Source organism: Tympanuchus pallidicinctus, unplaced genomic scaffold, assembly GCF_026119805.1.
Source record: "Tympanuchus pallidicinctus isolate F22 unplaced genomic scaffold, pur_lepc_1.0 scaffold3, whole genome shotgun sequence".
In the NCBI taxonomy this organism is placed as follows: Eukaryota; Metazoa; Chordata; class Aves; order Galliformes; family Phasianidae; genus Tympanuchus; species Tympanuchus pallidicinctus.
Genome location: NW_026294747.1, coordinates 62,923,351 through 62,944,997, shown reverse-complemented (window position 1 = coordinate 62,944,997; position 21,647 = coordinate 62,923,351). Strand labels below are relative to the sequence as shown.

The window sequence follows — 21,647 nt, the reverse complement described above, 5'->3', positions numbered from 1 at the left end:
CTCCATGGCGATGGGGATGGGTTCCCTGGCAACCTTTACCCCCTCCTCCCCCCCATGCCATGTGGTTGGGAGACCCCCGGATGGTTGAATGGATGTACTTTGGGTTGGGGGACAAAGGGGATGCTCAGCACCCACAGATCGCTTTATCCTGGTTGGGGACCCTCCCTCCTATAGGGACAGCCCCCCCCCCCCATGGCACACCCCGTGCTGCTGCCTCCCACCCGGGCACGCAGCGCTGCCGGCCCTGGCGTGATGCCGGTGCCAGGAACGGCACTGAGCCGTGACTCAGCACCCGGCTGCGGCCCCAAATGGCGCTGATTGGGCACCGGCCAGAAGGGGCAGTAAGAGATGCAGTGGGGGTAAGCGATGCCCCCACAGCCCAAATCCGTTTGCTCGTAGCCCAGATGGCCGCTTAATCCGCCCTCAAAGCCTTTCCTGGCAGCCAGCTCCGTGCGTCACAGCAGGAGGGCTTTCCTGTGTCCCTCTTGCCCAGCTCGGGCCACCAGCTTCAGAGCTTGGATGGAGGCTGTCCCCCATCCCCAGACCTAAAAACCATCATTAGGAGGCATCTGTGCCACCCTTGTCCGCCCACCCCAGGACCACCGCCAACAAAAACCCCATTAGGAACAATAAAACCCCACCGCCCACCAGCACAGCTTTTCTTCCACCCCACTCCCACAGGCTGGGGACACACAGGGGACACGGTACAGCAGAGGGTGGCTTTATTGAAACGCAGCTAACTGGCCAGCTCCTTGGCCACCACCTTGTGGAGTTTGTCACGGAGGTACGCCGCCCGCTGCCGCTCCAGCTTCAGCTCCAGGAACTCATAGTGGGGGACCTGGGGAGGAGAGGAGAGGCAGTGAGCAATGGGGACATCACCACGGGGACATCATGTGGGGACAGCACCACGGGGACGTGCTCAGTTGCCAGCCTTGTACGTGGCACGTTTTTATCCCCGCCATCCCACAGCAGGGATGTGGGGCCCATGAAGCACAGGTGATGCTGTGGCAGCCCTTGGGCCGGCGCGCACCACGGTAGAGGTGGCACCGAATTTGACGAGGCTGCAAGGAGGGCACCGTTCCCTTATCACAGCCTCGGTGGCATTGGGATGTTTCCTCAAAGCACAAAGCATTGCTAGGGGGCGTTTCCTCCAATTGGGACGGCACAAAGCACTGCTATGGGGACTGCTTGCAGCCAGCCCAGGGCAGAGCCCGGATCCTTTCAGTTGTGATCTCAGAGCTCTGAAACCCGCTGAATTTTTCATCCCAGCTGCAGAGTACGTGCAGGGCTTCATGGTCTGCTTGCTCCCATTTGCGCATCCCGGCCTCCCTGCCCAGCAGCACAGCAAGCCCTGCCTGGTGAAGATGCATCACTTCTTCAGAGACGAGCTGCAGCCAACCAGGAGGAGGGAACAGCACTGGAATGAACGCTGTTTGCGCAGCGCTCGCTTGTTCTGATGGCTCCAAGCCGCTGGAGGGAGCAGGCAGGGGGGATCCCACCGCCCACCACCACTATATTTAGCACAAGGCTCGAGCTGAAGGAAGCAGTTCCCTCCTCCTCCTCCTGTCTCCCCACCTGAAATCTCTCCAGCCAGTGAGTGCACACAGGCTGCAGGGGCTTCGCTTTGCATCAGCGTCAAAGAGCGGCAGCTCCGTGCGAGGGGATGCAAATTTGGGCTGCTTGCAGGGAATGGAGCTTGATGTGGGGTGACAGTGCTGGGGGACACGTGGCACGCCGCCCTCCTGCCCCACTGGAGCCATCCCTGCCGGCTGCACAGCTCTGCCAGCACAGCTATAATTACCTCCGGGGGCTGAATAATGCATGGCCCCAACGGAGCGCAGCGCTGCGGCGCAGGGATCAGCGTGCTAAGACCTTGTCTGCTGTCCTCCTCCATTACTGATCCCCTCTCTGCCCTGGGGCTGCCTGACAGGTGGCCCGGAGGGGATCATGATGGCTAATCCCAGCACGGGGCCGTGATCAGCACCGGGTGCTGGGGGCTGGATACTCACATCCACAACAAGGAAGCCGGCTGCCTGGATGTGGCGCCGAGCCATGGCGTAACGGCCCAGCAGCTCCTTGCTCCTGTTGCTGAAATTTGGGAATTCCCACCTGAGGAAGGCGACCCTGCAAGAGGGGTGGAAGAGAGCAGTGAGACTGGTGCTGGGCAACCTCAGCCTCAGAGCAGCTTCGAGCACGGATGGCTCAAAGTTAGTTGATCCGCAGCCCACGCTGGATGGCAGACGTTGCCTTTCCCAGCCAGGAAGGAGTCAGCTTGGCCCCTGGGCTCTGTGGGCAGCCAGGAACGGTGGCAGACAGTTGGCACAGGCTCTCTGTGGAGGACGTGCCAGACAGGGGAGGCTGCTGCCACAGCCAGCATCCTGCCCTGTCCCTTGCAACGTGACCCACGGCAGCTTGGCACGGTCCTACCCCCTTTTCTGTCCAGACCAGTGGACGCAGCTGGGCACAGTGACCTTGGCACGCTGGCATCCCCACGGCACTGTCCCCTGCTGCCTGCAGCCAGCCACGGGGACAGCAAAGCCTTGTCCCTCCCACCGTGCCTGGTGCAGCTGAGCCCAAACCCACCTCCTGGCACCCGGCGGCAGCGGCTTTGTCCCTTCTGAGTGGGGCAGATGTGGAGCTGCAAAGTTCTTCAAGGGGAGAGGTTTATTCTCGCTGTTCAGCACCATTTCAGCATCTGCAGGGAGGAGGAAAAGGAAGGAGTCCTGAGGATGCTGTTCCATGGAGGTTGGGGATGCCCTCACCGTGGGGCTGACACGGGGCACGGCATCCATCAGGCAGGGCCCCAACCACCTCCAGCACAAAGCCTGTCTGTGGCACCATTTTGTCCCCAGAGTCCCACAGGAAGGGACGTGGGGCACAGACTACAGCTGTGCTGTGACAGCCGGATGGCCGGCCCCAACCACGGAGGGGGCAGGGACTGAATTTGACGGGACTGCATTGGCGAGGCAGAGGGATGTGAGGCTGAAGAACGAGATATAACCTCAGGCACAAAGCCTTTACGTTGATCCCCCTGCAGCATGCAGACCCCAATGAGCCCCGCTGCTCCAAGGAGAGGCTGTGCTCACCGATCTGCCAGCCGTAGATGGTGCGCACGTCCCAGCGCCCGTTGTCCTGGCTGCCCAGCACGCCTGCCAGGGCCTCCCGCAAGCTGCTCTGCAGCAGGGTGACCTTCTCTGCTGCTGGCTCTGCAGCACTCAGCATCCCAGCCGGCAGGAACGGCCCCTGGTACTCAGGGCTCTCCAGCTTGGCAGCAGCATTGATTTGGATGAGCTTCATCCGCAAGTTCTGAGCCCTGGGGGACAGATCGCCTGGCAGGAGGAGGAAAACAAAGAGCTGATCCTGCGGCTCGCTCAGCTCATCCAATCAGGATTTCTGGTCCCAATCCCGCTGCTGCTGCTCAAACAGGACCTGAGAATCCACCAGGATGGATCTCTAAGTGCTGGCATCGAGATGCAGATCGCCACATACATGCAGAAGGGGCAGCACTGCCTGAGCACAGGGCGAGACTCCGCTGAGCCCCTGTTGGAGGGCACAGCCCCCAGTGTCTGTGGCATGATTTTATCCCCAAGGTCCCATGGGAGGGGACGCGGGGCCCATGGACTACAGATGTTGCTGTGGCAGCCGGATGGCCAGTGCTCGCCATGGAGGAGGCAGAGACTGAATTTGACTGGGCTGCACCTCCCCCATGAGTGGCTAAGAAACACCAAGCCCTCCCTCACTTCTAAGTGCTTGGGGAAAATGTGCAGGCGGCGCTGGAGCCAAGAACAAAGCTGAGCCTTGAGGCATAAGAAAGCTGAAGGCAACGTGGCAGCCTGCTGGATTCAACCCCACAGGCACACTGCAGGGTAGACCAACCCCTCCAAGCTCAACAGCTGAGCTCACAGCCTGTGCTGGCCCAAAAGTAGATGCACTAGACCCAGTACACCCACTCCCTGAGCTCTGGCTCCATGTCCCACCTTACCTTGGATCACAGCGTGGAAGTCGGGTGCCAGCACACGCTGCAGGTAGGGAGGCTTGGCTTGCTGCAGCACACACAGTGACCAGACCAGGTCGATCAGCAGCTGGGGCTCCAGGCTGTCCAGCTGGCCCTGCAGCTCCTCATGGGCCTGCCAGAGCCAAAGCCACAGCTCAGCACATCTCTGCAGATGGCCCTGCTTCTGCAGTGCTTCTACTGGGCTATTTGCTGATAGAATTCAGGATTGCTCTACAGCAGCCTTGCTGCAGATTCACGGTTCCAGGTGCTGGTGTTGTTTTTTTTGTGTGTGTTTGTTGCCTTTTTTTTTTTGCAATGCTTCAAAAATCAAGTTTTGCACTTGCTACAAAACCTCCCTTCATGCTGACTGTGATTAGCGTTGGCAAAGAGTCCAGATCCCACTGCCAACCAGGGATGCTAACCCTATCTCTGTGGCACGAGGGTCTCCCCCCACTTGGTCTCATCTCTTCACCCTGGGCTGCAGAAATCTCCCTGCAAAGCCCCCGGGCAGGGCAGCAGTGAACAGCTCTACGGATGGCAGCCTCCATCCTTCCCACCAGCATCGCCACACCCAGGGCTTGGATGGGCTGGGAGACCTCTGATCTGCTGAGAATGAGTGATTTATGGCTTCCTTATGGAGCTAATTGCAGCAATCAGAGTTCAGGAGGGCACCTGAACAACCACGTGCTGATCATGTCTGCTGGCAGAGCTAGCCTACAGGGATTTGGTGCTAGCCAGGGGCAAACCAGTTTGGTTATCAGCCAGCACACAGCCACAGGGCATCAGTATGGGTTTTTCAGCCTGGCTCGAGCTCTGGGCTCCCCATTTCCATTTCCTGCACCCACTCGTGCTCCAGGTTATGCCAGGATACGTGCAGCCTTCCCACTGACTCCAAAGAGGAGGAAGGTTGACACAGAGGGGAAAAGGAGGCAGGTTACCATGTTAAAGAAGTCCTCGCTTCCGCTGGGCTGGAAGTTAAGGCGGGCAAAAGACAGGATGATACTGCACAGGTGGGCAATGGACAGCTGCTTGGCATTGTCCAGGGCATACTGGAAGACAAGAGAGAGCAAAACCAGAGGTTGAGAAACGAGTACTGACAGAAAAAGATTGCAAACATCATCCAAGGAGATGCCCAGACCCATGACAAGACGGGAACAAGAAGGAAAGGATCTTTCAATGCTTCCCTAGGATTTTATCCTGGTGCAAGGGAAAGCTGTGAGTGGACGCAGAGCTCTGTAATATTCCCTGCTACAGGCCCAGGTGCAGGCATCAGAACTGGGAGCTGCCTGGGGAATGCAGCACTCTGGAGCAGAGGCTCAGAAAGAGCTGAAGCTGACCCCAGAGCTGTGTGGATTCTGACTGCTGACTGCAGTGGAGCATCTCTAGTAAGAGAAGAATTGTTCTGGGTGTCCCAGTCATATATCAGCAGGTGCTACCCAGGCCCTCTGCCTCCTCACCTGAGAGATGGCCTCAAGCAGAGGCAAGCTGAGCCACTTGAGGAGGGCGAAGGAGCGGATGCAGCGCGTCACCTCGACGGGTGTCATTGCAGAAACGTGGGGCTGCAGGTCAGTGGCTATCTTCTGGAAGACCTGGGGCTGGTGGAAATTCAGTTTTCCTTAAAGGAGCAAAAGAAAGTGGCAGCCACTGACACGGAGCCGGTATGGGAGCTGTGACACATGGCCCTGCCTCTTCTCATCCAGCCAGGTCCTGCTGCTCCCACCAGCTCTCAATCCAACATTCCCAACACCGGGCTGCTACAGCCCTGCCTGAGCCTGCAAGAGACAGTACAGCTCCCAAACTACTGGACTTCTCCATGTTGGGGATATTTACAGGGCTGCTGGGCCTCACTGTGTCCCAGAAGGACATCCAGCAGGGATCTGGAGGCTGTGACGTGGAACATCCACCCCTTACTTCCCTTCAAACTCAGTCCAGATTTATCAACTGAATAGCAAGATGGTAACATCAACACAATAAGCACGAGCTCCTTCCAGAGCCAGGTCTAGCAGGTTGATTTCTTTATAAGAACATCCAACCCATGACAACCACACCACCCCAGTGTTGGACAGATCTGTTCCCACCACCAGAAACCAGACAGTGAAATGAAGAGCAGCTTCATCCCTATTTCTGGACAGGAGCAGATGGAAACGCACAGAAAGAAGAAAAACCAAAGCCCCAAGGATGATAACACACATTATCAGTTAGTGGTGGCCAGAGGCTAACAGAGCTGATTTGCACCAGGTCTGTCACCACCCATATCTGAAGGCTTTGGTCAACCCTGCGGCCAGGAACGCAATAAAGGTGGCTGTCACCATGCTGGCAGTCTGCAGCACTTGCACCTAAGGCACCATGCCACTGCTCAAATGTTAATCACGTTGCCACTTGGACACCTTGGGTGAAAAGAAACCAATTGTTTTAATGCCACTGCCCTGTGTGCTGGAAGGAAGCCCTAAAGGGGCTCAGGGGGGTGAGAGCAGCAAGGAACAGAGCCACACTGAGCACAGTGCTGCCACACAGAGGGCTCTCTGACTCATGCAAGCACAGTCATGCCCAACCCAAAGGGTCACGATACAACCAAGCTGCTTACCATAGGCGAAAATCAGGTCCATCAGGACGCTGAGGTTGAGCTCTGAGTGCTTCTGAATCAGGTGGTAGGACATGGCACGGAGCAGAGGCACGCTGCGTCGGTTCTGGTACGCCAGAGCCAGCGTGATTTTCCTTATGTCCTCAGGGCTGAACTGCTCAGCAAGCTCCAGAGCCTGGTAAGAAACATGGAGACATAGAGAGACAGGCACAGAGCAAGGGACGTGCCACCCTCCAGGACACTGCTGGCTGAGCCCCTCCAAGGACTGCAGGGTTTCCATACACCCTGATGCTGTCACGCAACAACTGATGCAGGAAATGCTGCTGAATCGCTGCCTTGCTGCCCACTGTAACTCCTGTTTTCATCTGCCCAATGTAGAATGGCCTGGGTTGAAAAGGAGCACAGTGCTCATCCAGCTCCAACCCCCTGCTGTGTGCAGGTCACCAACCAGTAGCCCAGGCTGCCCAGAGCCACATCCAGCCTGGCCTTGAATGCCTCCAGGGATGGGGCATCCACAACCTCCTTGGGCAACCTGTGCCAGTGCCTCACCACCCTCTGGGGGAAAAACTTCCTCCTCATATCCAACCTAAACCTCCCCTGTCTCAATTTAAAACCATTCCCCCTTGTCCTATCACCATCCACCCTCACAAACAGCCGTTCCCCCTCCTGTTTATATGCTCCCTTCAAGCACTGGAAGGCCAGGATGAGGTCTCCCCAGAGCCTTCTCCAAGCTAAACAAGCCCAGTTCCCTCAACCTTTCCTCACTGGAGAGCTGCTCCAGCCTCTGATCATCTTAGTGGCCCTCCTCTGGACCCCCTCTAAGAGCTGCACATACTTCAGCCACCTGGAGTTCCAGCTCTGCATAAGCTGACAACCCCACAACGGCATCCTGCTTTGCCATGTGCAATGTCTGCAGCATTTATTTATCCCCAGAGTTGAGGGAGAACAACAGTGGGGCCCATGAGCTGCAGGGCTTGTTGCTGTGGCAGCTGTTTGGCCGGTCCCCAGCGCGGGGCTGGACAAGGACCGAATTTGACGCAGCTGCAGTCATGGCCCCGTGGCAGTTTCAACCCAAAAGACATTTCCCTACTCCTGGAAGTGACAGAAAGAGGGACCTGCTGGAGCACAGACCTCCCTGCAGACTCCTTGCTCACAGCCTGACTTTCACAGAGAGCCAGAGGACAATGCTTTTGGCAGTGACTTTCTGCTGCCTCTGCAAGTTACCGCCCGCCAGCTGAGCTAAGGTAATTCTACCACACAGATAAGGTAATTCTAGCTGCAAGGCAAAGCACATCAGCTCAGTCCACCTCTGAGCAGCTCAGACCAGCGCAGGTCTGAGAGCTCCCACGTGCGAACTCCTCATCTGTGTGGCTCCAAAGAGGAAAAGGTTTCTTTTGAGCACCTTTGCACATGGGAAGCGAGCTGCATCCTCTGCAAGACAGGCTGACAGGAACGTGCTGGTGGAGCAGTGCCCACACAGGACGTCCCTCACACTGTCACTGCCCCCAGGAGATGTCCCACCCAAAGGGAACGGAGCGCCCAAGCCCATACCTTGTCCTCTAACCGGTCCATCAGCACTGAGGAGATGTGCCCAACCTTGGCAATCAGCATCACCACGGTTCTGGTGCCCTCTAGTTCTGTCCACCGCAGCTCCAGCTTCTTGATGACCTCGTGGAGCAGTTTGCTCTCCTTGCCCTGCTTGACAGCCAAGAACTCTGCCAAGGAGGCGAGCTGGCGGAAGGTGAGGCGCCGCAACCGCCACAGCACCTCCTGCTCCACAGACTGCACCTCCCTGCTGCTGCTCTCCATCCCCAGCGAGTACAGGCTCTTCAGGAGGCCCACCAAGGTGTTATTCCACACCTGAGATATCTGGGAGGCAAGTAAAAATATCTAAGTAGATTTTTACCCTTCTCTGGAGGTGCACACACCTAAATTTCCCTGTGGCGTGGCTGGAATATGACCTCAGCGAGCAGTGAAACAAACGAGGCAGAATCACAGCCAATGATGCTCAGGGCAGGATGGACCAGGTGGCCTCCAGCAAACAGACTCTTTAACTGCCCTGCCTGCCCCAACTCCAGCCCTGCGACATCCTAAAACTCAGGGATGGCTCAATGCTTGGGTGCAAGAATGACCTGAGTGCTCTAAGGGTAATCCACCAAAGTCACCTGAAGTGGAAATCCCAAAGCAGGATGCAGCGAGAAAGCAGGCAGAGCTCCTGGTGTCCCAGCCACGCAGACTGCTCTCCCTGGTCTGACCCTGTGTGCTGCTTCAGCCTAACGTTCAAATCCTCCAACTTGGTGACACAGGGATGTTGCAAGGCGATTAATTTTAGTCACAGAAGCCAGGGTTGGAAGGGCTCTCAAGGATCACGAATCTCCAACCCCCTGCCACAGGCAGGGCCACCAACCTCCCCATTTCATACCAGACCAGGCTGCCCACAGCCCCATCCAACCTGGCCTTGAACACTTCTAGTCCCCGTGCATCTACACAATGACTTCTTACATCCAGTTAGCTGCACACTGCAGGAACAGCTCTCTGGAGAGAAACAATTGTGTTTGCAGTGACTTTGCTTGATTATATCCCAGCTAGAGGTGTTCTTATCCACTTCCCTTTTGGGAGCAAGGCCATGCTGCTCAGCTTCTTGCTTTCCCAGCACAGCAGCTTGGCTCTCCTAGCTCTGAAGTCCACCCTCTCTGCTGAGCCACAGACACCTGCATCTTTTTTTGTGTGTGTGACCTGATGCTGATACATCTCTGCCAACAAGTGCAGAGAAGGTACCAGCTGTGAAAATTCACAAGGGAAAGGAAAAGGCAGCACTCGCTGCTCCAGGCCAGCCTTCCCAGACCCATTCTTTCTCCAAACTGCCTCCATCACAAGAAGGGAACTCACCTGAGAATCCACGATCTCAATAAGCTGCCGAAATCGTTCATCTTGCAGAATGTCCCCTGTTTCCAGGTTCTTTTCCACTGCAAGCCAAGAAAGTCGAGTAACCACCAGCGAAGCTTGGTTGCTATTTAGAGAGTGAAGTTCACCCAGCTGGAACAGTTCCTGAGGACTTGTGGCTGCCTCAATGAGATTCAGGATCGCTCTGTGCTCTGAGTTACTGTTTTCTTCCACCTGCTCTTTGACAGAGAATCTGTCTGCGTTCCAGGCAGAGGGGACGGAGGTGTGGATAGAGGCAACAGGTGTGTGTGGCAGGGCTCTGGCTGCTGGCAGCTTCCCATTGGGCAGCAGCAGAGCAGCCGGGGCAGCAGCAGGAGCGCAGGTGAAGGTGATGAGGTGCCGCCAGCAGCAGCGTTGCACCAGCCGGGCTGCCATGGCGGGGATCTGAGGGGCTCAGCACTGCATCTTGGGGAGGCTGGAGGAGGAAAAGAAAGGCTTTAGGAACGGGGAGGTTCAGGGGGGAAGAGGAGAGGTAACAGGTTTAAAGCTGCGAGTCACAGAAGCGCAGAGCATCCCTATGAATACCTCCACAGAATAAAACTGGAAGGGACCCACGTGGGCAGACCCACGGTATCACTTCGGTTGGGAGATGCCTCCAAGCTCACCAAGTCCAACCATTAACTCAGCGCTGCCATGCCTATCACTAAACGACGTCCCTCGGCACCACATCCACACGTCCTTTAAATATCCCCAGAGACAAGGACTCCCCTACTTCCCGGGGCAGCCCGTTCCGACGCTCCACAACGCTAGATCCTTCATAACGCCCCACTCAAACCTCCCCCTGCGCATCCTGACACCCGGGCCTCCCCGCACCGTGAGCCGAACAGGGCGAACTCCTGGCCCGGAGGCTGCGCCGAACTCGCAGCGGCCTCAGAGGCCGTAGCCCTTAGGAAATCCCGACCCTGGCCCGCACGCAGCTCCCCGAGAACTCGAACCCCGCTTCCGATCACCCCGGGCCGCGGAACCGCAGCCATCCGCGCTGACCTCGCCCGGCCCCGCCGCACGCCGGCCCGGCAATGAGACAAAGTGCGCATGCGCTCCGGCGCAGCATGATGACATCATCAAAGCGCAGCCATTTTCTATTGGCTGAGCTCCCCAGGTTCCCCTGACGGAATCGAGCGCGAAAGAGGAAGCACTTCCGGTTCGTGGCTGACGGGCGCCGCCATTTTATGACGGGTGGTGTGCGGCGGGTCGGGTTTGGGCGCGCGGCTCTGGCCGGGTTCGGTCCGCTCAGGTCAGCCAGGCCGCAACCCCCAGCCCGGCTGTGGGAACGGAGAAACCAAACAGAGCCCGGGGCGGTGCACTGGCAGCGCTGGGAGGAAGGCAAATAAAAGGAGATTTATGTACTAGGCACGCCCCGTTGCTGTTTGCTCAGCTGAGGAGTGACAAGACAAAGGGAAGAGCTTTACATGAAAAGAGAAGACATTGGGGTTCGACATCAGGAGTGTGTGCGGGTGTCACAGCCCTGCAGCGCTCAGCGCCGGGCTGGATGTGGGCACGGGGCTGTGGGACGAGATCCCTGCAATCCCTGCACGCTGTGTGCATACAGATGGGCTGTGAGGGCCCTTCCAGCCATTGAGGGGAGGCCTTGCTGCTCCCTGCAGCTCCCTGGAAGGAGATCGAACTGCGGTGGGGGTCAGCCTCTCGCAGTAATAGTGATAGGATGAGAGGGAATGGCCTCATGTTGTGCTAGGGAAGGGTCAGGTTGGGTAACGGGGGAAAGTTCTATTTGGAATGAGTAGAGATGCAGTGGCACAGGCTGCCCAGGGAGGTGGTGGGATCAACGTCCCTGGAGGCGTTCCAGAAACATGGAGGTGTGACACTGAGAGACGTGGGCGGTGAGCTGGGGTTGGAATTGGGGATCTCAGGGGTCAGCCTTAACGATTCTGTAATTTGTGATCTTTGTTAGGGTTCGTTCCTGCTACGGGTGGCAGCTATGAAACAGGAGACCAGGCTGCAACCTCTGTGGGAACCTGACCCTTTGCTGAACCCTCTCTCAATAAAATGTTTAAGAAAATTTCCCGTGTTGGGTCATGACTGGCTTCCAGCCACCCTTCTTATTCTCTTTCTTGTGAGAAAGCAGTGGTGATGAGCTTGGAGATGGCAAAACCCTGGCTGCCATGAGGCATCCCTTCAGCCTCACTGCTCAGAGCTGAACAAACCCAGCGCCCTCAGCTGCCCCTCAGCAATCCTGCCCTCCAGACCCATCACCACCCCATGCCCTGCAGCACAGCCAGGGATGTGGGATGCAGCCTGCAGCGGGACAGGGCAGCCCATGGGCGCAGCCACGTCCCCACCACAGCTTTTCCCCCCCAGATAACTGCCGCGCTGTGGCTGCTCCCCCTGGGCCCGCGTTTCCGCGTTGCCCAACTTCGGGGCCAATAAAAGGCATTGGGAGCGACGAGCGGGCACGGGGCGAGGATGGCGAGCTGCTGGGTGCTGGTGCTGGCGCTGCTGGGGGGGGCCTGCGCCCTCCCGGCCCCCCTGGGCTACCCCCAGGCTCTGGCCCAGGCTGTGGACTCCTACAACCAACGGCCTGAGGTGCAGAATGCCTTCCGGCTGCTCAGCGCCGACCCCGAGCCCGGCCCGGTGAGTGCATGTGGGGACAGCGTGGGGACAGCACGAGGACACCATGGGAGATACTGGGGACGTCGTGGGGAAGGCGTGGGGAGCTGTGCAGGCATCATGGGGACGGCGTGGGGACACTTTGGGGAACATCCGAGGAACCTCGTGGGAACGGCATGAGGACATGGGAGGGACAGCGTGGGGACACAAATGCCGAGGACACCTTTGGACATCAAAGGGACATCATGGGGAAACCCTGGGGAAGGCATGGGGTCGGCATGGGGCCGTGGTGGGGCCAGCCGGGGGACGTAAGAGGGGAAGCAGAGCTGCTCCCCCCGCCCGGCTCTGAGCCGTGCCCGGAGCAGCCGGGGCTGCCGGGTGGCTGCCACCACGCTGTGCCCTGCCCCCAGAACGTCCAGCTCAGCTCCCTGCACAACCTCAACTTCACCATCATGGAGACGCGGTGCCAGGCGCGCTCGGGCGCCCAGCTGGACAGCTGCGAGTTCAAGGAGGACGGGGTGAGCGCCGTGCTGGGCTGGGGGGCGCCGGGGGCTCCCGGGGGGAGGGACGGCCCCGTGCTCAGTGTCCCCCTGCTCACAGCTCGTCAAGGACTGCGCTGCGCCCGTGGTGCTGCAAGGCGGCCGCGCCGCGTTCGATGTCACCTGCGTGGACTCCATGGCTGACGTGAGTGGGGACACCATGGGGGTGGTCCCAGGGGTGCTTGGGACCCCCTAGGGCCAGGCTCCCATTCCCCTGCTGATGACAACGCTTCTCCCCACAGCCCGTCCGCGTCAAGCGCTACTGGCCGCTGGTCATCAGGACTGTAGTTGCAGGATACAACCTCTACCGGGCCATCAAGAAGAAATGAGCTGTCCCCAGAGCCGCTGTCACCGCTGCCCCCTTGCTGCCTTCCTTCCAATAAAGGTGTTTCCTGGCCACTCTATCTTTTCTGTGTCTCTTCTGAGTGATGCTGATGGGGTTCTTGGGATGTCTGGGGGAAGCCCCGTGGTGCCAGCTGCTCCCCATGGTGTTCCTAAGCACGAGCTGGGCTCTGGGGACAGCCAAGGGGACCTCAGATGTAGATGTGGCAGCTGGGAGTCCACATTTGGAGCCTCGTTCTGGGAACCCCACATCTGGGCCCCTGCACGTGTCCAAGACCCCCCTGGTCCCTTTATCCATCATCTGTAGTGTCACCTCATGCTCCCCAGCTGCCCCCTGCCACGGCCCCTTCATCCTCACCCTGTTCTCCTCTTGGTGTCCCTATATTGTCCCCAGAGTGTTCCCACAATGTCCACGAGGTGTCCCCACCGTGTCTGCCCTGTGTCCCCACGAAGTTCCCATGATGTCTTTATGGTGTCTCCAGGACACTCCCAAGATGTCCTCTCCATGTCCCCAAGATGTCCCCAGCGTGTTCCCATGGTGCCTCCATTATATCTCTGTGCTACCCCATGCCTTCCCCGGGATGTCTCCAACACATCCCCATGTGTCCCCATTATGTCTCCATGCTGTCACCAGGCTGTCCCCGGGCTGACCTCTAGACATCCCAAAAATGTCCCACGGATGTCCCTAAGCTGTTGTCCCCATTGTGTCTCCATTCTGTCGCTGAGCTGCCCGCACACTGTCCCCCATACATCCAGTAGTGTCCCCACGATGTTCCCAGGCTGTTCCCATACCATGCATTGGGCCTGGAGCCAGAGGTGCCGTGCTGCAGGGTGGCTCCTGCAGAGCTGTTGGACAGATTTATGGCCTTCAGCGGAACTTCCCCGATGTGCCACCACCCAGTGTGACTGGCGTGGACCCAGTAGGCTTGATGCAAGACTTGGCCATCCTCTCCTGTGCCGCAAACATCCTCGTGCACTGGAAATCCCCGGTGCCATGGTGGAGATGGGGGGGTTTGTTGACCCTCTTAGAGGCTGGGCTGCCCCCAGGTGCAGAATGCATGGATTCCTGGGAACGCCCCGAGGTGTTGGGATGGCCATAAAGGGGCTCCAGCAGCACCGGCACAGCGCTCAGAGGAGGAGGTTGCAGGCGGTCATGAGCAGGATGCGGCCCTCCGAGGTGCTGCTGCTGCTGCTGCTGCTGCTGGGGTCATCCAGAGCCGTCACACCGGGGCTGGATGTGTCCGCTGTGCCGGGGCTGGATGGATCGATCCCATCAGGGTTGGATGGATCAATCCCACCAGGGCAGGATGGATCGATCCCACCAGGGCTGGATGGATCGATCCCACCAGGGCAGGATGGATCGATCCCACCAGGGCTGGATGGATCGATCCCACCAGGGCAGGATGGATCGATCCCACCAGGGTTGGATGGATCGATCCCACCAGGGCAGGATGGATCAATCCCACCAGGGTTGGATGGATCAATCCCACCAGGGCAGGATGGATCGATCCCACCAGGGTTGGATGGATCGATCCCACCAGGGTTGGATGGATCCACGCCAACTGGGCTGGATGGTTCCATTACACCCAAGCTGGATGGACCCATCACCCCAAAGCTGGATGGCTCCATCTCACCATCCAGGCCCTGGCGCTGGCCCACCACCTACCTGGATGCCATCCTGGCAGCCGTGCGGTTGCTCAACCAGAAGATCTCGGGTCCATGCACCCTACGACTGCGGGCAGCACAACCCCAACCCGGCTGGGTGAGTGCTGGGCTGTTGGATCCCAAGGCTGAGGGCTGGGTCTCATCCCATCCCTTTGGTCCTCATCCCCTCGCAGGCTGGGACCCTGAAGCGGCGGCGGGAGGTGAGCTTCCTTGTGGAGGATGCCCCATGCCCACCTGGGGTCGACTGCAGGAGCTGCGAGCGAGGGGTGAGGACCCATCCCATGGGGGCTGAGGGGTGGTGGGTGGCCAAGAAGGAAACCGTGGCCATGTTTGGGGGTCTGCCCCACACAACCCTTCGCTCCCCACAGGCCCTGCAGCGCTGCGTGGGCACCGTGTCCATGGAACGGCAGCCCACTGCTGAGCTGCGCTGCGGACCGCTGCGGGTGCAGGTGAGAGACCTCATCCCCCACCATGGAGCCACCAAGGTTCCCTCGTCACCCCGAGGGTCACAAAAGCCACTTCTCTCCCTGCAGCCCATCCGCAACTGGTGGACCCGCATCCGGGAGTGGTGGGATGGCATCAGGAAGCGCCTGCGGCAGCGCGGCCCCTTCTTTGTGCGTGGACGGCTGAACATCACCAGCACTCCATGGCCGTGAGCAGCCCCAGCGTGGCTGTCACCAAGCGTCCCCAATAAAGGTCCCTTCTGCCTGCTGTGGCTGTGTGTGTCCCTGTGGTTGTGCCATGACCCAAAGGGAGAGGGGCACGGAGCAAAGCAGGGGACGTGCCCTGTGCCTTGCGGGGACAGCCACGTCCCCACTGCAGATAACGGCCGCGTTGTGGCTTCTCCTTCCTCATTGCCCAACTTTGGGGCCGATAAAAGGCATTGGAGGCACAGGATGGGCACAGGGTGAGGATGGCGAGCTGCTGGGTGCTGGTGCTGGCGCTGCTTGGAGGGGTCTGTGCCCTCCCGGCCCCACTGGGCTACCCTCAGGCACTGACCCAGGCTGTGGACTCCTACAACCAACGGCCTGAGGTGCAGAATGCCTTCCGGCTGCTCAGCGCCGACCCCGAGCCCGGCCCGGTGAGTGCATGTGGGGACAGCGTGGGAAGATTAGAGGGACAGCATGGGGATAGAATGGGGATAGAATGGAGACACAATGGGGACACTGTAGGAGCACCTTGGGAAAGATCCTGGGGACAACGTGAGGACAGTAGTGGGAACACCGTGGGGACAACTGTGGGACAGCATGGAGATATCATGGGGACACCCTGAGGACACTATGGGGAGGTATTGAGGGACATCCTGAGGGAGACATGGGACAGCATGGAGACATCCTGGGGACAGCATGGGGGTTTGTGGGGACATGCTGAGGATAACATGGAGACATAGTGGGGACACCTTGGGGAAAGCAGGGAACAGCATGGGGAAACCATGAGGACCCTAAGGGGAGATATTGAGGACATCCTGGGGAAGGCATGGGGACACAACAGGGACAGGATGGGGACACTCTGGGGAACAACATGGGTTGGAAATCCTGAGGTCAGCCTGGAGACATCCTGAGGACATCCTAGGAGCAGCATGGAGACATAATGAGAACATCTTGGGGTCAGCATGGGGACGGCGTGGAGGTAGCATGGGGTTATCAGGAGGACGCAGTGGGGACATCTTGGGGACCCTCTGGGGACACAGTTGGAATACTGTGCAAACACTTTGGGGACATCATGGGGACACTGTTGGGATGACAAGGGGACAACTGGAGTACACAATGGGGACACCCTGAGAGAACCACGGAGATACCACAGGGAGATGATGGAGAAACTGCGGGAGCACCTTGGAGACTTCATGGGGACGCCATGGGGATGTTGTGAGGACACTTTGGGGGCGCCATGGTTGCAGGGGGCTTTGCTCCATGGGGAGGACGTGACCCCGTGGCGGCCACTCCTCACAGGGCGTCGATCTGAACACGCTGCGGGCGCTCAACTTCACCATCATGGAGACAGAGTGCATCCCAAGGGCACAGACGCCCATCGATGACTGCGACTTCAAGGAGAACGGGGTGAGGATGGGAGGGCTGTGATGATGGGGAGGGCGGCTGGGGGGCGTGAGGTGACACGGTGCCCGTCCTCAGGCCATCAGGGAGTGCTCGGGGCCGGTGACCTTCCTGCAGGACACTCCTGAGATCGACCTGCGCTGCAGAGACGCCTCATCGGATGTGAGTGTGGGGTCTGTGGGGTGGGATGCTGACGCTGGCACCTTTCATCCTGCCCCGCGCTTCGAGGGGTCCCCGTTCCCAGCAAGCTTTGGCGTTGCTCTGATGGTCTCCGTGATGGAGATGATGGAGAAAGGGATGAAGGCGTGTGCGCGGCCCCGACGGTGGGGCTCCAGATGTGGGGTCCCAGAGATGGGCTCCCGCTGCCCCAGTGACACCAGCCTTCACCCCACAGCCCGTTCTCGTCCAGCGGGGTCGATTTGGCCGCTTCCTGAGAAAGATCCGGCGCTTCCGCCCCAAGGTCAGCATCACCATCCAGGGCAGCGCGCGCTTTGGCTGAATGAATAAATGGGGCCGTGCGTGGCCACCGAGTGTCACCTGGGCTCTCCTCTCACTGCCTGATGGGGAAACTGAGGCACGGGGTTGGAGGTCACCACAGTCACCATGCACGGCCCCTACCAGGGGAGTGATGCCATTAGGGCCCCATTCTTCTCCTCTGTAACGAGGGTTACTGAGCCTCTCAGCCCTGATGAGCATTTTCCCATCCAACCCATCACTGTATCATTGTCCCCATATGTTGGGGTCCTGAACCTGAGGCCACCCCCATGCCGCAGCCCTGTCCAGGAGCAACCAGTGCTGTCCCCAGCCTTGCCACTGAGGCCATCACTAGCATTTTAGGATGAGGACATAGGGATGCATGGGGATCTCATGCCATGGGAGCTGGAGGTGGAGGACTGTGGCTGCAGCAGGGCCCTGAGGACATCCTCCTCCTGTCCCCTCTTTTCCCCTTACGTCCCCTACAAAGGCCCCATGGACTCACACAATCCCCAAGCACTGCATACTGCAGTCTCCCCATGCTCAGTCCACATCTGGGGTCTCCTTGGGTGTCCTCAGGTCCCAAACCCATGCTGTGGGACAGGATGGGGGTGGCACCGTGGGGACAGCATGGGGACTGTCCCCATCAGCATCACTCAGAGGCGACACACAGCAAAGACACAGCATGGCCAGAAAACAGCTTTATTGAGTGGGGGGCTGTGGGGGGACAGTGGTGACAGCGGCTCTGGGGACAGCTCATTTCCTCCTGATGGCTTTGTAGAGGTTGATGCCCGCAGCCACCGTGTTGATGGCCACCGGCACCAGCGGCCAGAAGCGCTTGACGCGGACGGGCTGTGGGGAGAAGCGTTGTCATCAGCGGGGGAATGGGAGCCTGGCCCTAGGGGGTCCCAAGCACCCCTGGGACCACCCCCATGGTGTCCCCACTCACGTCAGCCATGGAGTCCACGCAGGTGACATCGAACGCGGCGCGGCCGCCTTGCAGCACCACGGGCGCAGCGCAGTCCTTGACGAGCTGTGAGCAGGGGGACACTGAGCACGGGGCCGTCCCTCCCCCCGGGAGCCCCCGGCGCCCCCCAGCCCAGCACGGCGCTCACCCCGTCCTCCTTGAACTCGCAGCTGTCCAGCTGGGCGCCCGAGCGCGCCTGGCACCGCGTCTCCATGATGGTGAAGTTGAGGTTGTGCAGGGAGCTGAGCTGGACGTTCTGGGGGCAGGGCACAGCGTGGTGGCAGCCACCCGGCAGCCCCGGCTGCTCCGGGCACGGCTCAGAGCCGGGCGGGGGGAGCAGCTCTGCTTCCCCTCTTACGTCCCCCGGCTGGCCCCACCACGGCCCCATGCCGACCCCATGCCTTCCCCAGGGTTTCCCCATGATGTCCCTTTGATGTCCAAAGGTGTCCTCGGCATTTGTGTCCCCACGCTGTCCCTCCCATGTCCTCATGCCGTTCCCACGAGGTTCCTCGGATGTTCCCCAAAGTGTCCCCACGCCGTCCCCATGATGCCTGCACACCTCCCCACGCCTTCCCCACGACGTCCCCAGTATCTCCCATGGTGTCCTCGTGCTGTCCCCACGCTGTCCCCACATGCACTCACCGGGCCGGGCTCGGGGTCGGCGCTGAGCAGCCGGAAGGCATTCTGCACCTCAGGCCGTTGGTTGTAGGAGTCCACAGCCTGGGCCAGAGCCTGGGGGTAGCCCAGGGGGGCCGGGAGGGCGCAGGCCCCCCCCAGCAGCGCCAGCACCAGCACCCAGCAGCTCGCCATCCTCGCCCCGTGCCCGCTCGTCGCTCCCAATGCCTTTTATTGGCCCCGAAGTTGGGCAACGCGGAAACGCGGGCCCAGGGGGAGCAGCCACAGCGCGGCAGTTATCTGGGGGGGAAAAGCTGTGGTGGGGACGTGGCTGCGCCCATGGGCTGCCCTGTCCCGCTGCAGGCTGCATCCCACATCCCTGGCTGTGCTGCAGGGCATGGGGTGCTCTGGTTGAGAGGCCACGTAGCCATAAAATGGTCCCCAAGGAGCAGACTGGCAGTGCCCAGCTGGGACAGACGGACGGATCGGGCTCCATCCCATTGGGATGAGGCTCCATCGCATTGCGATGACAATGGAGGTTCCAGGCACCCCCAGACTCATGGGACAGCTGCCATTGGATTCAAGAACTCCTTCCCATCCCCGTCCCCACCCCCATGTGAAGGCTTTTTGACCCACGCACTCCCACAAGCCATTTCCCATTCAACTCCCCATCATCCCCACAGCGTTCTGTCCCCAGACCACATGGCTTGTACTCCCAAGTACCCCCCATACAGCAGCCCTGGTCCCCTCCTATCCCCTGCAACAGCCCCCAGGCTCTGAGCCAGATACGTGGAGCAGCCCTGTGTGCTGCCATCTGTTATCAGCCCAAGGGTTGGCCAACGTGCTATTGGCAGTTGGGATGGAGATGCTGCATGTGGGGCTGCAGCCGCCCCACCATGACCCAAAAGCTGCAGGTTTGTGCAACCTCAATCCCATTCTACTGCAGGATGGCGGGATGGGGATGAGGCATCACACATGCAGCAGAGCCCTGGAACATCTTTATTTCAGCCCTTGGGTCTATGGGACAGGCTCCATGGATGAGGTCTGCACGTCCCCTGCTGCAGGATGGATGCGCTCATGGGCTTCAGGACGGCGCCGGCTCCCTGAGGCCAACGGCTCGTGGGGTTGCAGGGCTGTGCCGGCTTCGGGAGCGGGGCTGCCCTGAGCTGCTGGGCTGAAGGATAAGAAATGGGGGTGGGCTTCAGCCCCAAAGTGGAAGGGATGCAGGGAGGAGGAATTCATGCAGCCCTCACCGTCTGCCGGCTGCACTCCAGCAGCGACAGCGGCACGTCAGGCAGGAAGGCAAAGACGGAGATCTGGGCCACGCAGTGCTGGATCTGCTGCAGGATGGGGGGATCAGGAGGGAGCAGTGCTGGGAGGGGGTCCCACACCGTGCCCCGCACCCACCTGGCCCGGCCGGGCTCTGCATGCAGCACCGCGTGGCGCCGTGGGGCCGGCGGGGCAGGAGATCTCACGGGCGGTGAGATTGATGGTGAAGTGCGTGCCCCAGTCAAACTTCTGCAAGGGAACGACAGCATTTGGCACAGCAAGGAAGCTCCCTCTTCCCCAAAACCCAGCGGGAAACCCGAGCGAGGCTCCTACCGTCCTGGTGACTCCTTGCAGCTTGAGCAGCCTCAGCCCGCTGCCCGCATCGCGCCCGTGCGCCTCCAGCACGGTGCGGGCCAGCTCGCGTGGTGTGGGGGGCAGTGGGGCGGTGGATGACGGGGCGGTGGGCAGCAGCACAGCCAGCAGCAGCACAGCCAGCAGCAGCACAGCCATGGGGCTCCGCTTCCAGGACAAACACAGGGCTGGGCGGCACGGGAAGGGATCGGATTGCTGCTGTTTTTCTTGGAGAGCCGCAGCGAAGCTTTGTGGGGTTTGTTCCCATCCTCCTCCCTGGGCAGCTGGAGAGGCGGTGGGAATTAGAAGGGCTTCGCTTTGGGGCTGCACGTTTTGCCTTGTGTGGGGTGCAGAATCCCAGAAGCACAGGAGTTGGAATGGACTTCTATAGAACCTCTGGTCCCGCTCCCCCTAACGCAGGTTCCCTAGGGCAGGTCGCACAGGAAAGCACCCAGGTGGGTTTTGAACGTCTCCAGAGGAGGTAACATCCCCTCTCATCTTCTCCAGGCTGAACAGACCCGGGGCTCTCAGCCTTTCCCCCATCAGTTTCCTGTCTGCCTGATACTGGGGAGCCCAGCTTTGGCCCCAGGGCTCCAGATGCGGCTTCACCAGGGCAGAGCAGAGGGCAGGAGAACCTCCGTTGCTCTGCTGGCCGCACTGGGCGCACTGCACCCCCCAGAGCCCCATTGCAATGCACACAGGGTGACCATGGACAACAGTTGTGGTCAATGGTTGGCCAACTGCTGGTCAACCACAACACCCAGCTCCTTCCCCACAGAGCTCCTTTCCAGCTCACCCCCGACCTATTCTGATGCATGCAGTAACTCCCCCCAGCTGCAGGACCCCACACTCGCCCTTGCTGAGCCTCACCGTCCTCCTCTCTGCCCAACTCTCAGCCTGCCCACGTCTCACTTTCCCAAATGCAGAGAGCAAAACCCCATGTGGAGCCCCACAGTTATTCTGAGTCCCCCTCGCTCTGCTCAGAGCTAGGAGCTGATGCTTGTACAAACAAACTGTTCCCTGCCACAGCCTGCAGCCAGGCAGCTCCCAGCTGGAAGCCTTCCCACTTCCTTCCAAGCCTCCTGGCAGGGAGGGGATCATGCAGATCCAGGGCTAAAGCTGCTGCCCAAAGCTCCCCTCCCCCCCCCCCTCCCACCCAGGAGCAAGGTGAGGATGCCAAAGCAGCTTCATTTCCATTGCAATACTCGTGCTTTGTTTTGTTTTTCCTTTTTAAAGTGTCTTAGCAGCAGGGAATTCACCAAGTGAACCCATCCACTGACGTCCGTATACA

The 21,647-nt window shown here is 59.8% G+C and overlaps 5 protein-coding genes and 4 non-coding genes across 15 annotated transcripts; 3 read left to right on the top strand and 6 right to left on the bottom strand.

Moving 5' to 3' along the window:
* Window positions 1-705: 705 nt before the first annotated feature.
* TBRG4 (transforming growth factor beta regulator 4) lies at window positions 706-10,597 on the bottom strand. Of its 4 annotated transcripts, none has more exons than XM_052694665.1 (11): window positions 10,503-10,597; window positions 9,465-9,933; window positions 8,127-8,444; window positions 6,579-6,750; window positions 5,452-5,609; window positions 4,933-5,043; window positions 3,983-4,127; window positions 3,087-3,329; window positions 2,584-2,695; window positions 2,010-2,124; window positions 706-838 (listed from the first exon to the last, which is right to left on the bottom strand). In XM_052694665.1, the coding sequence occupies exons 2-11, from the start codon at window positions 9,891-9,893 to the stop codon at window positions 737-739; spliced, it is 1,905 nt and encodes a 634-aa protein (XP_052550625.1). In that variant the 5' UTR covers window positions 9,894-9,933; window positions 10,503-10,597; the 3' UTR covers window positions 706-736. The 4 variants fall into 4 exon arrangements, with proteins under 4 accessions (XP_052550625.1, XP_052550628.1, XP_052550627.1 ...); XM_052694668.1 differs by lacking the exon at window positions 10,503-10,597 and adding an exon at window positions 10,469-10,492; XM_052694667.1 differs by lacking the exon at window positions 10,503-10,597 and adding an exon at window positions 10,454-10,478.
* LOC128087439 (small nucleolar RNA SNORA5) lies at window positions 931-1,066 on the bottom strand. Its single transcript, XR_008209853.1, has one exon. It is a non-coding gene; the product is annotated as a small nucleolar RNA SNORA5 (small nucleolar RNA).
* Window positions 2,824-2,958, bottom strand: LOC128087440 (small nucleolar RNA SNORA5). The gene has a single exon (XR_008209854.1). It is a non-coding gene; the product is annotated as a small nucleolar RNA SNORA5 (small nucleolar RNA).
* On the bottom strand, window positions 3,561-3,698 carry LOC128087436 (small nucleolar RNA SNORA5). Its single transcript, XR_008209851.1, has one exon. It is a non-coding gene; the product is annotated as a small nucleolar RNA SNORA5 (small nucleolar RNA).
* On the bottom strand, window positions 7,480-7,621 carry LOC128087437 (small nucleolar RNA SNORA5). The gene has a single exon (XR_008209852.1). It is a non-coding gene; the product is annotated as a small nucleolar RNA SNORA5 (small nucleolar RNA).
* Window positions 10,598-11,914: 1,317 nt separating the features above from the next.
* Window positions 11,915-13,026, top strand: LOC128086287 (cathelicidin-1). Its single transcript, XM_052694672.1, has 4 exons — window positions 11,915-12,107; window positions 12,494-12,601; window positions 12,684-12,767; window positions 12,865-13,026. The coding sequence occupies exons 1-4, from the start codon at window positions 11,940-11,942 to the stop codon at window positions 12,949-12,951; spliced, it is 447 nt and encodes a 148-aa protein (XP_052550632.1). The 5' UTR covers window positions 11,915-11,939; the 3' UTR covers window positions 12,952-13,026.
* Window positions 13,027-14,117: 1,091 nt separating this feature from the next.
* On the top strand, window positions 14,118-15,285 carry LOC128086285 (cathelicidin-B1-like). Its single transcript, XM_052694669.1, has 5 exons — window positions 14,118-14,221; window positions 14,366-14,726; window positions 14,803-14,895; window positions 14,998-15,078; window positions 15,163-15,285. The coding sequence occupies exons 1-5, from the start codon at window positions 14,118-14,120 to the stop codon at window positions 15,283-15,285; spliced, it is 762 nt and encodes a 253-aa protein (XP_052550629.1).
* Window positions 15,286-15,507: 222 nt separating this feature from the next.
* Window positions 15,508-17,216, top strand: LOC128086286 (cathelicidin-2). Its single transcript, XM_052694671.1, has 4 exons — window positions 15,508-15,710; window positions 16,579-16,686; window positions 16,759-16,842; window positions 17,075-17,216. Exons 1-4 carry the CDS (start codon window positions 15,543-15,545, stop codon window positions 17,177-17,179), a joined length of 465 nt encoding a protein of 154 aa, XP_052550631.1. The 5' UTR covers window positions 15,508-15,542; the 3' UTR covers window positions 17,180-17,216.
* A 624-nt stretch (window positions 17,217-17,840) lies between these two features.
* Window positions 17,841-21,543, bottom strand: LOC128087415 (cathelicidin-3). Of its 4 annotated transcripts, XM_052696974.1 has the most exons (7): window positions 20,339-21,543; window positions 20,144-20,254; window positions 19,990-20,073; window positions 18,764-19,910; window positions 18,270-18,377; window positions 18,104-18,187; window positions 17,841-18,006 (listed from the first exon to the last, which is right to left on the bottom strand). In XM_052696974.1, the coding sequence occupies exons 4-7, from the start codon at window positions 18,929-18,931 to the stop codon at window positions 17,911-17,913; spliced, it is 456 nt and encodes a 151-aa protein (XP_052552934.1). In that variant the 5' UTR covers window positions 18,932-19,910; window positions 19,990-20,073; window positions 20,144-20,254; window positions 20,339-21,543; the 3' UTR covers window positions 17,841-17,910. The 4 variants fall into 4 exon arrangements, with proteins under 4 accessions (XP_052552934.1, XP_052552933.1, XP_052552932.1 ...); XM_052696973.1 differs by lacking the exons at window positions 17,841-18,006; window positions 18,104-18,187; window positions 18,270-18,377 and having other exon boundaries at window positions 18,930-19,902; XM_052696972.1 differs by lacking the exons at window positions 17,841-18,006; window positions 18,104-18,187; window positions 18,270-18,377 and having other exon boundaries at window positions 18,930-19,910; window positions 20,144-21,543.
* Between the last annotated feature and the right edge of the window lie 104 nt (window positions 21,544-21,647).